This window comes from Panthera tigris, chromosome B2 (assembly GCF_018350195.1).
Source record: "Panthera tigris isolate Pti1 chromosome B2, P.tigris_Pti1_mat1.1, whole genome shotgun sequence".
NCBI lineage: Eukaryota > Metazoa > Chordata > Mammalia > Carnivora > Felidae > Panthera > Panthera tigris.
The window spans coordinates 36268588-36287907 of record NC_056664.1 but is presented as its reverse complement, the minus strand read 5'-3'; the positions used below and the strand labels follow the sequence as shown (position 1 = coordinate 36287907).

General features: G+C 38.3%; 2 protein-coding genes across 3 annotated transcripts in view; one reads left to right on the top strand and one right to left on the bottom strand.

Moving 5' to 3' along the window:
* ZFAND3 (zinc finger AN1-type containing 3) overlaps nt 1-19320 on the bottom strand; it is a 318826-nt gene that overhangs the window by 202278 nt on the left and 97228 nt on the right. For both annotated transcript variants that reach the window (XM_042986251.1, XM_042986252.1), the window contains exon 2: nt 10609-10649. In XM_042986251.1, the coding sequence (XP_042842185.1) occupies nt 10609-10649 (41 nt within the window). The remainder of the gene's footprint in view (nt 1-10608; nt 10650-19320) is intronic.
* LOC102954179 (alpha-endosulfine-like) lies at nt 1022-1539 on the top strand. The gene is given in 1 exon segment (XM_042986253.1): nt 1022-1539. A coding segment is annotated over 1 exon segment (345 nt). The 3' UTR covers nt 1367-1539.

Below are 19320 nucleotides of genomic sequence, written 5' to 3'. Positions count from 1 at the left end.
TGGAAAACAAGTCACTTTGAAGAGAAATGTTTGCATTTTGGCTTATCTACCCTTCCACCCTATACCTTGCACTGCTGTATCACTTAATTCAAATGCCAACCTTTAGATTCTCTTTGCTGCAACTACAGCCAATTTATTTTCCTCTCATTTCAGAAAGAAATTAACCACTTCCAGAATGTGTCAGACATAAGTAGAAATGAGCTTCACTTTTTAAAAATCTATATAATATTATTTACAATTAATAAAAGTCTGAACGTACAAACAAAATTAAAATTAAAATTCCCCCAATACACCTACTCTGAGACTACCAAAATTAAACTTTTCGTGTACCTTCTTCCAGCTTTATCCCATGCAACCATAAAAATTATGTATAGTTATGGGTATTTACCTAAAGAAAACTAAAATACTAATTCAAAAAGATATATGCAGCCCTATCTTTATTGCAGCATTATTTACAATACCCAAGATGTAGTAGCATCCTAAATGTCTGGCAATAGATGAATGGATAAGGAAGATATGGTACAAACACACAATGGAATATTACTCAGCCATAAAAAACAAGCAAACAAACAAACAAACAAAAAACACAAGATCTTGGAGCACCTGGGTGGCTCAGTCAGTTAAGCATCCAACCTCGGCTCAGGTCATGATCTCACGGTTCATGGGTTCGAGCCCTGCATCCAGCTCTGTGCTGACAGCTCAGAGCCTGGAGCCTGCTTCAGATTCTGTGTCTCCTTCTCTCTCTTCCCCTCCCCCACTCATGCTCTCTTTCTCTCTCAAAAATAAATCAACATTAAAAAAAAAAAAAAGGAATAAGACCTTGCCATCTGTGAAACATGGGTAGATCTAGAAGGTAAGTTGCTAAATGAAATAAGTAAGACAGTGGCAAGGGCCACCATTCTGACTGAGCAACCCTAGTGAAAGGAGCCAAAGTAGCAGCACAGGATGTCCCCATTTTCCCTCCCCCTTCCTTTCTCTGGTTGACTTCCCAAACCCTCTATACGCCAGTCCTGGTCCCACCATGTCCTAGAAATAAGAAGAGGAGAACCCTGCACAAGAGACTGGTGACAAGAAGCAGGACACACAGGAGAAAGGAGGTATTCTCCCTGAGAGAGGAAAGGAGGCAAAGCTAAAGTCCAAATATCCCATAAGACAAAAGCCAGATGGCTCCAACTTCATGGAGAGACTCCAGAAAGGGCGAAAGTACTTTGACTCAAGAGACCACAACATGGCCAAAGACAAGAGGAAGAATAAGCAGTTGCCAAGTGCAGGACAAGAGAACCTGGCGACTGGTAATCACATTCCCACCCCACAGGATTTGCCCCAGAGAAAGTCCTCACTCATCACCAGCAAGCTTGTAGGGTAACCTCAGCTCCCCTTCTCTCTTCTTCCTCACCCACTGAACTTTTAATATATCATAGGCTGAAGTGGAATGAGTGCCTGGTTAGATCTCAACTTGTGAGCCAGAAATGACCCTAATTCCCATAGGAGCTGCTGAGAAGATGATGTGGGTTGAAAGGGGGCTCTGAGTTCATTTCTTTGGTTAAATTGAGATTTTCACACCCTCACTGAGCCCAAGCAAGGGCCAGAAATGAGAGACTAGGATTGCATAATGCTGTAAATGCTCTTTTTTCTCTGTATGAGAACCTGGGAAGATGTGATTTCTCCTTTTGGAAGAGAATATCCCAAAACTGGTTAGGCTAAGCCTTAAGAATAATATGGTAGGTTTACATCTGGAGGCCAACCTGACAATGCTGGGAAAGGCAGACTGAATAATATCTGCTTTCTCTGCTTCTACATGTTTTGTTTTTGTTTTTTTTTCCTCTTAGGCTGCTATTGCTTCATATTTCCATTATGGCAGGTTTAGAGAATCCTCAAAAAGAAAAACTCATTTGCTTGCCTAAAACTACAATGCCCACCTAACCTCCCTTACTAAGTGTCTCTTGCAGTTTTCCCTGCATCATTTACATGAAACGGGCACTTTCTTTCTCTTCTAGCATGCTTTTGAAAGTATCATGGGACAGTGGAAAGAGCACTAGGTTTAGAGCCAAGATATCTGGGTTCCAGCTGCACTGCATCTTTGTAAAACTGATGTGTAACCTTGGTAAAGTCATTTAACCTCTATGGGTTTCTATTTCCTCATTTGTAAAAGAGTTGAATATAGATAAGACTGATTCTAATTTCAAAATTGTATAACTGCCAGCCAGCTGAAAAAAAACAAACAAACCATGCCATTCATGGTAAAACTAAGTGAGGAAAGCCTGTGGGTGAGCCTACAGATGGGAACCATCTGAAGACTAAATGGGGAGAGAAAAAGTTGAGACTTGGGGGCTATATATTCGAGCAAGAGGGCCTCATAAATATCATGGTTTTCAGCATCAAGGAAAAAGTTCTAAGAAGCTAGCTTCTAGAAGCATCTTGCCCTCGCCCACTTTCCTGGCCTTTACTGCTAAAAATTGCTCCGGCAGCCAACCTGTGGGCCTGAGGACACATGCTTAGTCACACACATGTGGTGGAGTCCCACATTTCAGATGTAATCAGATGCCAGGTGTATTGTTAAGGAGATCAGAAGAAAAGGGACACATTGAGCAAGCCTCTGGGCTTTGGTATTATGGCAGGGCTGGAGCAGCAGGTCCCTAGGAGATGATTCACCTTGGAAGAAGGGGGGGGGGGGGGGTGTCAGGTGGTCCGGGAGAGAGAAAGGGAACATTGAGAAATCTCTGCCTTCCTAGAGCTCAGTAACTTGACTCCTTGACTCCTATGGGATGAGGAGAAGCAGCAATGTGAATCCATGAGCAAATGGAAAAGAGGGGTGCAGGTGGCCAGCACCTTCATCCTATGTATCACTAGTCTGGCCTGAATCCTACTGCTAATTAGGATGGCAGGAGTGAGAACTAACCATTCAAGAGGGTAAGATTTATAATCCTCTCTCGTCCTCTCACCTCACAAATTCAGCTACATCAAACATTGGGCCCGATGAGAATGACCATGAACCTGTTGATACATGTGTGGGGTGACAGCGGGTGTGTATGCTTCTTCCTGACTGGCCATTCACTTTTCAAGCTATCAGATTGGATAGGAGAAAGCTGGTGAAGAAGGAATAGAGAGCAGGATCCCTGGATTCCCTGGGCCCCAGACTCCTTGACTGTCACTTGTATATAATTTTTGTGTTTCTTGCTCCGTTTCCTCATGCTGTCTTCCTTAGTATAAAGTCTGTGTGGGAAGGGAGAAAATGCAAAACATCCATGTATAGTTTCCTCAACTGTCCCAGCCATAAACATAAACATGTCATGTTATTATATAAATATATACATAATTTTGTGTGTTTTCTTCAAAAAAAATCATCAGTAAAAGACAAAACACTGTATGATTTCACTTATATGTGGAATCTAAAGATCGAAACAAATGAACAAAAAAGCAGAAACAGAGCCATATATACAGACAACAAACTGGTGGTTGTCAGAAGGAAAAGCAGGGGTATGGACAAAATGAGTGAAGGAAAGTGGGAGGTATAGGCTTCCAGGTACAGAATAAGTTATGAAGGTGAAAAGTACAGCATAGGAAATACAGTCAATGATACAGAAATAGTGTCGTATGGTGACAAATGGTAGCTACACTTGTGGTGAGCAGAGCTTAACATACAGACTTGCTGAATCACTGTGTTGCACACCTGAAACTAATGTAACATCGGTGTCAACTATACTTCAGTAAAAATAAATTATATGTAGTCTAATTAAAAACAGAACACTACATATACTGCTTTGTAGTCTTCTCAATCGGCATTTAATTAATGTCCCTGTTATTTTTGAAAGGGAAAACAAAAATCCCAAACTAATGGCATGTTAAGAGTATAAATTAGGTAACTCTATTACTCAATAATAATTTTTGATTTACGTAGAAAATTTGACAGCAACGAACAAGCCTGATAATTTCCAAATTGGATACAAAGTAAGCAACAATGAGGAAAATGAAATCCTGCTTGAATACTTAGGCTATTTCAATCACTTAAAGCCTCCCCAAAGTCCATTTTGAATTGAAAACAGTAACTATATGACAAAATCAAGAAATAATAAAAGTGAAAATGAAAGTACTGTACAGAGTAGTTTTCTCCCAGCCGACAAAACCTGTAACAAAAATATATTAATTATAACAATATTTTCTCCAAAGTTAAGTATCATAAACTGGCATCTAAGATTACTCATTTGAATAGGTACCTGAAAACTGACTCCCACAAAATAAAGTACGCACCTAGCTCCAGAGTCATATTAAACTATGCTTCTTAGGGGCACCTGGGTGGCTCAGTCGGTTGAGCGTCCGACTTTGGCTCAGGTCATGATCTCACGGTTCGTGAGTTCAAGCCCCGCGTCGGGCTCTGTGCTGACAGCTCAGAGCCTGGAGCCTGTTTCGGATTCTGTGTCTCCCTCTCTCTCTGCCCCTCCCCTGTTTACGCTCCATCTCTGTCTCAAAAATAAATAAAACATTAAAAAATAAATAAATAAATAAATAGACTATGCTTCTTATATGACAGGTATTATTTTATTCATTGCAATATTCTTTATCAGTAACGAGGCACAGTACACAAGTAACCATGAAACAAAAATAAACTTAGCTTAACTATCTTCCCACTAAGAAATACAGGTATGTGAAAAGTCACACCAAAATGAATTTTCAAAAACTTAACTTCACCATTAGCTTATAATTTAAGAAATGTTTTATCTATAATTTTAATTCATCTTCAACTGACAAGACATCCCTTATGCGTTAGTTCTTCTATTCTTGTCCCTTTCTGTAAATTGATATAGTAATGCATTAAAACTATTCTTTTGGGTGGCTCAGTCAGTTAAGGTCCAACTCTTGGTTTCTGCTTGGGTCATGACCTCACAGTTCATGAGATGGAGCCCCACATCGGGCTCTGCACTGTGTGGAGCCTCCATGGGATTCTCTGTCTCTTCCCCCCTCTCCCCCACTTGCACACATGCACTCTCTCTCAAAATAAACTTTTTACAAAGTATTCTTTTTACTTTTCTTATTATAGTTGACACACAATGTTACATTAGTTTCAGGTATAAGCCTCAGTGATTAGACAAGTTATACCTATACTCATCATAAATGTAGCTACAAACTGTCACCATACAATGCTACTGTAATATCACTGACTACATTCCCTATGCTGTACCTTTCATCCTTGTGACTTACTCATTACATACCTGGAAGCCTGTACCTCCCACTCCCCTTTATTCATTATGCCTATATCCCTACCCTCTCCCCTCTGACAATCACCAGTTTGTTCTCTGTATTTGAGTTTGTTTCTGCTTTTTATTAAAAGTATTACTTTTTGAGGGCGCCTGGGTGACTCAGTTGGTTAAGCATCCGACTTCAGCTCAGGTCATGATCTTACAGCTTGAGTCGAGACTGACGTTTAGACTCTGTGCTGACAGCTCAGAGCCTGGAGCCTGCTTTGGATTCTGTGTCTCCCTCTCTCTCTCTGTCCTTCCCCTGCTCACACTGTCACTCTCTGTCTCTCAAAAAATGTATAAATGTTAAAAAAAAAATTGGGGGGGCCTCCTGGGTGGCTCAGTCAGTTGAGCCACCGACTTTGGCTCAGGTCATGATCTCATGGTTTGTGACTTCGAGCCCGGCGTCAGGCTCTGTGCTGACAGCTCAGAGCCTAGAGTCTACTTCTGATGCTGTGTCTCCCTCTCTCTCTCTCTCTGCCCCTGCCCCACTCATGTTCCATCTCTGTCTCAGAAATAAACATTAAAAAAAATTTTTTTTAAATTTTTTTAATAGAAAAATGTAAAAAAATTCTGCCTTCCCCACTTGTGGCCATCCTGCTTCTTTTCTCACCCATACTTTTATTTAGCAAAAACATTCTGTGAAAAGCATTGCTAATATGGTAATACAAGAGGTCTTTGTGAATGAGGTACCAAATGTCCCAAAATATCAAAGGCCAGTTTAGTATCCAATTCACAAATTCATAAACTGGGTTTGCACTCAAACAGAAAATAAATGATACCATAACCAAAGGTCATTTTTACCTTTGTAAGAGGCACCCTTTAGGTGCTATGCTTGACTTTTCATATATATTTTAACCTAGGAGCAATCAGGTTAGTTCATGCTTACATACAGAAAATCATGTAATTCAAACTATTCAAGAGCTCAGAGTAGACAAAGGTCACAAAAAAAATCAACTGGTTAATGTTTTGCCTAAAGACAGAAAAGAAATATGTACTATTTTCCAAAGAAAATGGGATCTCAAATAATTCAATGACTTTCTAGTGAATTTCTGCAATTCAGTGATTTTTAAACCACAGTGGTTTTTAAATCATAACCCTGGTAATATATATTTACATCACAACCTATTACGCACTATTTTCATTTACATATGTAACTCAAACAAAGGTTTCACAAAACAATACTTGCCCTTAATATTTGTGATGCACTGATTATTTCCTATTCTAGTCAATTTTTTTTAATATATTTTTTTTTAACGTTTATTTATTTTTGAGACAGAGAGAGACAGAGCATGAATGGGGAGGGTCAGAGAGAGGGAGACACAGAATCCGAAACAGGCTCCAGGCTCTGAGCTGTCAGCACAGAGCCTGACGCGGGGCTCGAACTCACGGACCGCGAGATCATGACCCGAGCCGAAGTCGGCCGCCCAACCGACTGAGCCACCCAGGCGCCCCTCTAGGCAATTTTTTAAATGCAGTCATGACCCATTGAATTGATTTCTCTAACCACAAATGAATCACAACACCAGTTTTGAAAAAGTACATTAGAAAGTATTGTTTCAACCAGTAAGTGTTTATTCACCATAACGTAACTACAAATACCATATCATGAAATTTTGTGGCTATTATAGAAATTACATTTACCAATTTTTTTGGTAAAGTCAAACAACAATATAAAAATGTTTACTAAAAGGACAGTATGAAAGAATATTTTAGAATATTATCAAGGGGATAGAAAAGCCAAAATTAGACCAAAAAACATGCTCAATAGTTATATAAATTACAAAGATCTGTGTGGCAAGATCAAATGATAACTTAAGTTCAAGGGTGCTTAAATACCACCCTTTTCAATAGTTTAGACATTCTTTCCATAACTTCAAATAAACTGCAAATCTGTTAAATAAATCTTTTTTTAGAGATAATACAAAAATAACTAACACACAACTGGAAGGATAATATATCAACTCAAAGGTGGGAGAATTCCTTATCCAAACTGCAGATGTCTCTGGTTTCTGCTCACAGAACAGTCTTAGTCTTAAAAGAGAGATATATTCACATTTTCAAACAAATATTCAAAATTGTGATTTGAAGAAAAAAAATAACACGTAAAAGGGGGATGGACAATAAAGTAGGAAAACAACAAATACTTATGGGAATGGAAAAAATATATACTATGATAAAATTAACTTCTCCTGTTTTTTTTTTTTTTTAAGACTATAAATAATAACCTCAGGTAAAGAGAACCCAGGAGAATGTTTCCAATCCACTGTACCTCAAATCATAACACTACAGTCAATCATTTCTTAGTGCCTTCCCAGAATATTTCCTTTAAATACCATAGTGATTCTGGCACAAATCTTGGGATGATAAGGGTCTTCAGGTCAAAGGCACTTTAAGGCTAACAAAGTAGCATACTGCACATTTTGGGGGCTGGGGGTGACTCCAAATGGCCTAAAATGATTTCAGCCATGCCAAACCAGGAATCTAGATGTCAAAAAATAAAAATAAAAACCGTATCTTCCCATTTCAAAGAGACGAATTTTGGTTAAGCTGTAAGCTTGTTAAGAACAGCAAATCCAGCCAGCTTGGACATACATTTCTTATTCTAACAATATGGAGAAACACTATTATTTGCATATAATTTACCTGCAAAATTAACAATTCAATGGTTTTTTAGTAACTCTGACTTTGCATACACTCATGTTCTTTCCCTCAAACAGCCCAGGAGTCTTTTATAAAAAAAAAAAGGGGGGGGGGGTTGGGGGATCTGAAGCAGTAGTAGTTACTAGGGCAAGTGCTCACCATTTGGCAGAATATTTCAATGGAAGCAAACAGTCATCAAAGTGAGCTTTAAACCGGCACCCACAGTTCCTAACTTGGTAATCTAGTTCAACAAGATTTTAAACATGTTTTTACTCCAATTTTACGTAAACAAGTTCCAACAAACTCACTCACTTTTCCACCACATAGATTTATTTTGAAAAGCAAAATAAATGTGTCCCTAATGGGACACAACAGCTGTTTTTAAAGTAATTTTTCCATCTTTTAAAAGTACATTGTATACTTCATGGTACACTTTAAAAGAGTATTGAAAATCACAGTGGCTTTGACCAAAATAATCTTCTTGTTGTTCTATACATCTCATGCCTCTACACTCTACTTTCATTCAGGAATGAAATCCACAAATATATTGTAAACTTCAGTGACTTTTTTCCTGTACTTCAAAAAGAACACCAAATGCTACTTCCGCAAGCAGTGTGTTACTAATCATTCCTTTCAAATGATGTCAAATGACATTGAAGACATTAAGAATATGGGGATAAAGAAGGAAAAAGATTATTTTCTTTACGCACTTGAAAATACCCTTAATATTTTTAAAAGCAAAAATGACAAAGCTGTATAAAGAGTAAATGTACACAAATCACCAGAGAGACAATAAACAATTATAACCATAAAAAATAAAACTGTAACAAGTACAAAGAAATGCAAAGACCATAGGTGATAATTTCTAAAATTTTATATTTAGTTAGGGACAAGAGACAGTTCTTGATTTGACATGAGCCCTTTCTCCCAAAGCCACTCTTTACTGAATTGTAAGGGGAAGCTAGCAATATATGGAGACAGTCATCAATCTAATATACATTCTGTCTCATTGCTACTTTCATCTTTACCATAAAATTTAAACTCTCACCAATGAGGAAGTAGTTCTTCATATCTGTAATTGTAGACATATAAGTAAAAAGAGCAGAATACATTCATTTAATGGCAGAGATACTATTAAAAGTTGGATAAAACCAAACTTACCAGTATTTTTTTTTTCTTTTAAAGACCTAAAGTATTTGACAAATTCCAAACTTTTAACAGATATAAAGTACCTTCCCCAACCCTGGGCCCTGCAACTCCCTCCCACCAATCCCCTAGCTTAGGCATAAATGTAAATGACTAAAGCCTAAATAGCATAACGAATAGAAGGTGAAAACTGACCAAAATTCTCTCCTTGGCCAATCTCTAGCAGGCTCATCTGAGCCCTCTGCTCAACTAGAACTCAATCTGAGCTTATAAAAACTACAGACTCCACCCCCTCCCCAAACATTAAAATATTTAAACAAACACTAACACAGTTTCTAATCAAGACCCCATCCCTAGGATGACCCCAGTCCCTCTTAAAGTGCCTGCCTAAGAAAGCTCAAGGCTGCCTAAAGAATTTAAGATTTTATTAGCTGTAACACCTGACTACAGGCCTCTGAACATCCTAATCTTAGACCATTTACTGAAAAGAGTTTTTTACAACTGTAAATTCTTCCTCTGTCCCTTTGAGATGCATATGCATCTCCTACATCTCAGGAATCCCTGTCAAGGACATGAAAAACATTTCTTTAAAATATAAACATTAGAAAGGATAGGGCCTCAGTCTCTCAATCTCAGTAGGAGGGCAGGATCCTAACTTCCAGACAGTCTGCTAATAGATACAACCAACCTAGTCATCATTTACACCGACAAACCCTTTGTGATTTTTCACTTCCCGGACTACTAAGCCAAGTGAGCAACCCCTCCTTATTCCCTCATTCTCCATTTAAAATGCCAGTCACTTCTGCATGAATAAAAGTTGTGTTCAAACTGAACTCTTCCCTATTGCTATATATTACTGTTCAAAGTCTGTCCTTAGCACTTTAACTAGCGTCCAGCTTTATCTACGACAGAATGAGTAGAAAAGGAAAGTTAAACATCTCTCAGTTAGTAAAGACTCAGGTATTTTATTAAGATCATCAGATATGAAATTCTTTAAAAAATGAAGGTTTAAGTTCATGAAGGAGTCATAATTTAAGGAGTCAACCAAATAGCATTTGGGGGTTGGAAAAGGACCTTGGCAAACATCAAGTCCCAAGCCCTTCATGTTAAAAATGACAACTCTAAGGTCTAAAGAGATTAAGTGCTTTGCCCAAAGTGATTTCAATAAGGGACGGGATTAGAAAGGGCTAATTCGGCATGATTTTCTTCCTGACTCCAACATGAAAGTATCCTTTCTCTTATATGCTCACTGGCAAAAGCAGAATTTCAAGTCAAGATCAGAGATGAACATGTATTACCCTACAACAACACAAGATTTTACAGTTCCACTATACATCAACAACTGTAAACTATGGAAAGCTTGGTGCAAGTACACAGATGATTTCATTTCACTCAGGGAAGGCTATTTTAATAATCCTAACAAATATATGAAGCATCTTGGTAAGGAGAATCTGCTTTCACACACCAGCAAAGAAAACAAAACCCCATGCATAAACACAAAAGGCGGCCAAATAATTTAGATCATCTTAAAAACAATCAAAAAAGAAAAATAAAAATAAATTAAAAACCTTTTTTCTGCACTTACCAGCAAAGCATTTGGAACAGAGGTTCATAGTCTTGCTGGACCTGGGGCAAAAAAAAAAGAAAGAAAAGAAAGAAGAGCTAAAAATTCAGTATTACTCTAATGAAAACATAAAGATGTTTGAAATGTAAGCAAGAATCCCCTGGCCAGGCAACTGAACTAATAAACTAATAAACTAATAAACTAACCACCCTCTCCCACAAGGAGACAAAACAAACAAAACAACAAAAACAAAATATGATACTTTATTATCAGTGAGTTAACCAATGCTTTGTTTTTTGTGATTAGCAAAACTCAGAAATTAAGTAGCAGCAAGTTCAGAATTACTCTAACACGCCCAGAAGATGACACAGGAGTCAATTTGTCCCACAAGATTACCACTTTCCGTCTGTTCACACTGGAACATATACCACAAAATTATCACTACAGACAATGAAACTTTTGTCTCTAAAGGAGTAAAACTTTCTCCCCAGATATATACTTATTTATCTCCATAACATTACTTAAATTTTTATGTCCTCTTCTTTCCTTTCATTCTAGTCCTATTTCAGATCCTGGTCACATTATGACCCTGTAGTTTAAAATTCTTTCTTCAGATGTTACCAATCAAATTATTTTTCATGTCCTTTCATCTGTTAATAATGGCTACAATTCACTGAACACTAACTCTGATGGACACTAAACACATTATCTTATTAATAAACCCAATATCTGTGAGATAGGTATTACCATATTGCTTGCTTCTAAAAATGCACTTTAAAAAAAATCACATTAAAATGTCTAGAATCAGGAATCATCATATGATTGGCTACAAATGATGACTAAATTAATGAAATATTCCTACCACCTCCTCCATGGTGTTATTAAATTGAGGGATCTTAGGAAATCAAGGACAGTCTCATCTCCATTTGACCAGCTAGCATTTGCCCAAGGTCACAGAATTAGGAAACGGCAGAGAAAATAAATGACCTTGGGCCTGAGCCAATGCCAAAGGCCATCCTTTGTTCACAGCATAACACAGCACCTGGTACCACACAGCATCCCAGGCACAACAGGGCGGGCAATCAATAACTTGTCTATGAAGTTCTTCTCATCGCTGTTTCCCTTCCTGATTCTCTCCCAAGTGCACTCATTCCTACAGCCATCTTCAAAAAACCTCCTACAATACTCTCTGTTGGATATAAGCTGACCTATCTACAGCCTCATTCCCCAGCAACACCCCTCCCAAAATCTTAGTCTTTGCCCAGAGCTGCTCCTACACAGAATAAGCCAACTTTCTTCTGCCCTTCCTAGTAAAGTTTATAATTAATGAAAGCCTCCCTCAGGAAGTATTCCCTGATGGCTATGAAGGTTTCCCTATGTACTGGAACCCAAGACCTAAGGGTAAGTAACTGTCACAGGATGACAAAATTGGGGTGGGGGTGGGGAAGTCATTGCTTCTATTTCCCAAAAGAGATGCTACGTCAACTGGAGGATCTTTCTTTAGAATTCTGCTTAATATAAAGACATCAAAGGCAGTAAGGAAATCTTAACTATCACTAAATGAATAAAAATGAACAAAGAGATGAAAAGATGTTATTAAGAGTGGAATCTAACATTTATTATATTACCTACATGTGGTAAGCATACCAGATGCCTTCAACCCACTTTACCAAACGAGGAAAGGGAGCCTTCCAGAGGGTATATAACTTGCCAAAGGTTACAGAACAAGTGGATGACCCTGGTCTGCCTAACTCCAAAGCCTGTGTTCTTTTCACCCAAATTAAGGCCTCTGCCCCCAATACAGAAGCAGAAGAGTACACATAATTCCCAAGTCAGCACTCTGGTCATTTGGGAAAATGGTCCCATGAGTAAAGACTGAATGTATGGTAATCGAGTCAGCTCCCTGAGAAAGCAGAGCCTTCCATCAGGATAAAGCCCAATCCCTGACTTCCCCTCCGAATATACATACACATGTATGTGCAGGGAAGCAACCTTGACTGACAGTTATTTCAGTTCCAACTGAAAGAGAACTGAGGATGAAAGAATATCTTTGTTACCAGAAATTCCCCCCAGGAAAGCAGGGCTCTTCCAGATATGGTCACTATCTTTGTCCATGCAGCAGCACTGAAAGCAAGAGGTAATTTGTTTATCACTTCTGCTGCCCCCCACATCCAGCAGGTATCATGGAACGCCTGCAAAGAACCACTGAGGGCAGCTCGGCACCAAGTGTGCAGTGTTACCGTTTGTGTTTCACAAAATTGGTTAAGGAAAAAAATGGCAAAATAGCATTTTTCTCTGCATCCCCTATTCTTTTCAGAGAATTTATTTAAAATACCCACCATACCTAAATTTTACTTAAATGACATCCATTCCACTTTCTGAATAGGAATTTTCCAGCAACATGCTTATCAATGAGGTTGTGAAAGACATAATACAGCCACTGATATTATTAATCAAAACGGAGATGCCTGAAATCTAAAATAAGCCAACCTTTGGCTATAGAAATAATGGCCACTGGTAATGCCAACTTGGATCACACAGGTCAGCAAAACAGAACTTGAAAGAACTGGCAGAGGCTTCTGAGAACTTTTCTCCTTTCTCATGTTCGACATGTGAAACTTGAAGCTAACCATAGGCATACGACTACCAACTGCCCATGGAAAAGCAGTGTGATCAACTTGCAGTCTTGGGACAGACAACAGAGTTCTCTATGTGATAGCAAACATGAAAGGTAAACAGGATTCTCTTATGTCCCACTGCTCCAAAGAAACAGCTCTTATTGAGATCTCCAAAGGCTACCATGTTTCTAAAACCAAGGATTAGTGGCTTGAATAATGGCCATCCAAAGATAACAAATCCTAATCCCTGGAATTTATTTTATCTGGAAAAAAGGTCTTTGCAGACAACTTAAAGATTTTGAGTTTACCCTGTATTATTCAGGTGGGCCCTAAATGATATAACAAGCATTTCTGAGAAAGGGTAAAGGAGTCTGGAGAGACACACAGAGGAGAAAATGATATAAAGATGAGGTAGAGCTGTAGGAACGTGGCCACAAACCCAGGAATACTGGGACAGCTAACAGAAGCTGGAAAAGGGAAGGAATGGATTCTTCCCTAGGGCCCCACAGAGAGAAGGCAGCTCTGCCAGATTTTGGACTTCCAGCTTCCAGAACTTTAAGAGAATAAATCTCTATTGTTGTTTTTTAAGTTTATTTATTGTTTGACAGACAGATAGAGTGGGGGAAGAGCAAAGAGAGAGGAGAGAGAGAATCTCAAGCAGGCTCAGTGCCGTCAGTAGCAAGAAGCCCAACACCAGGCTCAAACTCACAACCTCAAGATCATGACCTGAGCCAAAATCGAGAGTCAGATGCTTAACCGAGAGAGCCACCCAGGTTCCCCTAAGTCTCTGTTGTTTTAAGTCATCCAATTTGTGTTAATTTGTTATGGCAGTCTCACAAAACAAATACACAGTTAGGTCTCTGATCATCTCAATGCCTCCCACTCAACAGCATTCATCCAGATCCATCCCTCTTGAAACTCTCTTTACTTTTGCCTTCTTGTTGCTTGGATCCTAGATCAAATTTACCCCCCCAAACCTAGTTTTCCTCACCTAACTGCTCTCTTTTAGCCACCTTTGCTGGCTCCTCCTCCAATGTCAAGACCTTTACCTGGAGGTCCCAGGACTCAGTCCCTGTTACCTCCACTTCTCCTATGGCTTTAAATATTGTATCTAAACAATAGACTCACAAATAAATGTTCGCACTCATCCCAAACCTCTTCACCTTGCTCCAAACTCATGTATTAAAATGCCTATTTGATATCTCAAAATGCAGCTCAGAGTCAACATTTCAAACTAGAACTTTCAATACTCCCAAACTTGCCTGATGCATTTTATCCACTTTTATGAATAACAACACCTTCTTTCCAGTTGCTCAAGTCAAAATTCTAGAAACCAACTTTGATTTCCGTCTTTCCTGCAGTCTCTCATACACAGTACTCAGCAAGATCCACTGGGTCTATTTCCAAACAGACCTCAAATTTATCTACCCTCTCCTTTGTCAATGCTTCCACTCTGGCAACCATTACCTCATACCTGGGTCATTGTAAATGACTTTTTAGTGGTCTCTCCATTCCCACTCTTGATTCCTTAAAATGATTTTGCAATGAGTAATCTTTTAAAAGCAAATTAGATCATGCTATTTCTTGCTTAATGCCATCCAACAATTTCCTACTGCATTTAATACAAAATTCAAACATCTTACCAAAACCATTTAGTTCCCTCATGGTCTTGCTCTGCCTACCTCCCCTCTTTATTTCTCACCATTTTGCAACCTTCACTTACCACATTCCAACCACACTGGCCTTTTTTCCTGTTCCTAGAATGTGCTGTAGAGCTCTTGCCCATGCTGTTTCTTCTACCCTCAAATCACAGTAAGACTAGCTCTTTCTTGTCACTCAGGTCCTGGTTCAAACCTCCTCAGGCTTCACCTGACCACCAATTTAAATCAGTCCCTCTTCCTGTTTTCTTTTAACAAATGACCCTCTTGGTCACTCCTGCCTAGTACTTAATAGGTACCCAATATTTGTTAAATGAAGAAATGAATCCCCCTTCCTGAAGGCATGACACATGAAACCCTAAGTAGATTTAAAAAATGTATTTTGTAAAGGTCATTCAACACTATCTAGAAGAAAGGGCACCCACAATTCCTGTAGCTGTCAGCCTGTCATTTCTCAGGAGCTCTGTCATACTGTATTACCTACAACTGGGAGATAATGCCACCCTATGTACCTGGCCATGATTTGTCACTCAGGAGATAACAGGTGGCAGACACTTTCAGAAGTTTCTTTCCAATGAAATGGAGTTGGAAAGAAACCAGCTTAAATTTTTCTCTCCTTTCAATAAATGTTTAATATTTTCTAGTTTTGAAAATACATGACCCTTGTACAGAGTTTAGAAAAAGAACATAAACATTTAAGTGAAAATTAAAGATCAATGATAATCCAATCCCCCAAAATGAGAACTGTTAACATTATGAAATAACTCCTTCTTATCCTATGGATATACATAATTAAGAACAGTGTTGGTAAAATTGTATGGTACGTTCATAGGCGTGCATTTTATTAGGTGTTATAACACATACACATTACATACTCTCTTTTGCATAGATCACATATTTCACTTTTAAAAGTGTTATAAAAAAATGTAAATTTCATTTTCATTTTGTATTTACGTTTACTATTTCCCATGTCATTACGTATTCTTGAAAAACATGCTTGTTGGGGGCGCCTGGAGGGGTGGCTCAGTTAACTGGGCATCCAACTTCAGCTCTGGTCATGATCTCCCAGTTCGTGGGTTCCAGCCCCATGTCGGGCTCTGTGCTGACAGCTCAAAGCCTAGAGCCTGCTTCAGATTCTGTCTCTCCCTCTCTCTCTCTAACCCTCTCCCACTCACGCTCTCTCTCTCACTCACTCTCAAAAATAAATATTAAATATTAAAAAAAGAAACAAACACCATGTTTGTTGCTCTGTAATAGTCCAGTACATACTAATCCTATAATTTATTTAGTCATTCACTTAGTTTTTGGATGTTCAGTCTTTGCCCAAATTTTTTGTTATAAATATTCCTATAATGAGCATTTGGGGACATAAATCTTTGGTCATAAATCTTTCATTAAAATTGATTCTGAGGAGAATTGCTAGATGAAAAAGTATGGTTTTAGTAAGTATTGCCAAATTCCTTACCATAAGTTCTACCAATTTACGCTGTCCTCAAAAGGATCTGAAAGTACTTTTTTCAATACAGTTTCACCAGCATTAAGTAGTATTACTTTAAAATCTTTGCTTGATGGGAGAAATGGTTATCTTAATCTGTTTTCTTCCAAAATAAAAAATTTTCCAATTTTGAAGGATATCAATTTCTTAATGAAGAATCAATTAACTTCTAATTAATTCATCATGGGGAATTAAAACAACATTACTAATTTTTGAAAATCCTAGAAACATTTTGTATTTTCTTGACCTCCATATAACACTATTGTATCTCCCTACCCAGATATACATGCCAGGTCCTCCCCCACTAAATATTTTAATATAAATGCGGAGGGGTGCCTGGGTGGCTCAGTCAGTTAAGCAGCCAACTCTTGGTTTTGGTTCAGGTCATGATCTCACAGTTTTGTGAGTTCAAGCCCCGAGTCGGGGTCTGCACTGACAGCATGGAGCCTGGTTGGGACTCTCTCCCTCTCCCTCCCTTTCTGCCCCTCCCACCTGCACAGTCTCTCCCTCCCTCCCTCCCTCTCTCTCTCTCTCTCTCTCTCTCTCTCTCTCCCTCTCCTTCTCCCTCTCTCTCAAAATAAATAAACTTTAAAAAATTTGTTTTAATGTGGAAATAAAAAACACTGTCACCATATCAATGTTCCTTCAACAATAATACTATTTTTGGGCCAACGATGAGGAAGAAAGTGAGGCACAAAAAAAAAAAAAAAAAAAAAATTAAAAAGAGTCAAAAAGAAAACAACGGTACCAGCACGGAAACATGCCAAAGCCCTTCCTTCCAATCTTAAGGTCCCTAAATTTCTCTAGGTTAGGCATGGATCAATAAAACTACAAAAATTTAGACTACAAAGTGATTTCCTTTTTTTTTTTTTTTTTTTTTTTTTTTAAAGTAATCTCTACACTGAACCTGGGGCTAAAACTCACCACCCTGAGATCAAGAGTCAAACACCCTTCTGACTGACTGAGCCAGCTGGGCACCCCAATGTGGTTTCCTTCTTAAAGAAGAGAACTGATCTGTAAAAACCAATTAGTCACATTTCCTAGTTCAATCTTCTTTAATAATCTATAAGAAAGAGAGGAGGGAGGAGAGGTTGGGGAACAAGGAAGGCAGAGGGAGGTGAAGGAAGAGAAGGAAAAATCAAATCACAAAGCCTTCTCCACTCTAAAAATCTTTCCAGTTGCCTAGAAGTAAGATTAGATGATTAAAGGCCAGTAACAATATGTGTGCCAACTCGTACACTTACAGCCAGAAAGTCTAACTTCCTACAACAGCTAGGAAGCAAGAAACAGCTCTACTAAATCATCACTCTTTGCTCATCCCCGGCAAACAAGAAAAAGGACAGTTCAAACAGATGACATTCTAGCTGGCAATGACAAAGGAGGCTTTCAACAGTGCATCCAGCCTGTCTCAACTGTTACACATCACCCTAAATCATTCAGACAATGTCTGCAAAGTTTTCTTTTTAAGGGAATATTACAAAGAAAAAGATGGGGTTGTTAATAAGGAGGATCATTTCTAGAATGTAGCAATATGGGTCATACTACTTTAAAAGATAACTTCAATTTAACAACTTAGATTCCAGTTGGGGTACTGTAATGGACAGTATCTTAACATTTTATACCCAAATTCAAGGAAAGCAAGGACACAGCATACACCTCTGGTTTTATGTGTTTTAAGTCCCTACACTAAAAAGACATATAAATGTAAAACAAGTCACCTGATCATCTGTGACCCTGTATACATTACTGAGAGCTTAGTCCAGCACTAGCTAACAAAACAAGATGAGCCACGTCCATCAATAAACTAGTAAAAAGAAAGACAAAAATTAAAACATGTAACAGCTCTCACAGGAAAGGAGGAAAAACAATGAACTAAATAAAAATGCCAAATAATTTTTCCACATAAGAGAAACTAATGACACTATCAACTCTAACACAAAATGGTATACAGTGGCTGCAGCTGTCTTACCATATATGCCCAAACATAAGGAAAGGATTTCTTCCCCTAAAATTATCCATAAACACACACACACACACACACACACACACACACACACACACACACACACACACCTGTTTTACAATTAAGTCTTTACTTCTGAGGCTGGTACCAGTAATCTTATACTAAATGCCCACGGGGGAGAAAGAAGAGCTTCCAAAAAACCTAAAAGTGAAAAACCCAGGGAAAGGGCATGGGGAGGTTTCAAAAGAGGAAGACCATATCAATAGAATTAAATGCCCAGGGGCATTTATCCAGTCAGAGTCTGTGAAAAGGGTGAGGCAGTAAAGTTCTCAAGTTTTAAGGGGAGTAAAATGCAGTTTTAAATACAGACTTCATACTATTTTCTGGAGTATGATCTCATAATTACAAGTAGCCGATCCCACTGAAAAAGGTTTTTGAAGATGACTTAAAAAGCAACACAATAAAAGCCTTGGAATGTTAGGAAGATTACAAATAACATTAAAATGATGGCAATTCTCCTAGTGTTAGATGAATGGATTCTTGTGGCTTCAGATAAAATTTCCAGTAAGAGCAACATTTACAAATTTTTACAGTGTTCTACCTCAAATAACTTGTAAGGAAGTGAATAACTGAAAAACTGTGCTCAATAACTTTAAATGTGGTTTTAGTAAACACTGAAGACACTGATGTCTGTGAAGATGCAGAAAGTTCAAATAGATTGGTTTCATAAAGAGAGTGTGGAAAACCTAGTTGTTTTTTTTTTAATGTTTGTTTATTTTGAGAAAAAGCAAGCAAGCAGAGGAGGTGCCGAGAGAGTGGGAGTGAGTGAGAAAGAGAGAGGGGGTCCCAAGCAGGCTCTGTACTGTCAGCCCACTTCAAGTCCTCTGTTCAGCTCTCTCCCCCTCCCCTACTTGCTCTCTCTCAAAAATAAAATTTAAATAAGTAAAACATTTAAAATTTACATTGGGAACATACACAAATGCATACAATTTTATATAA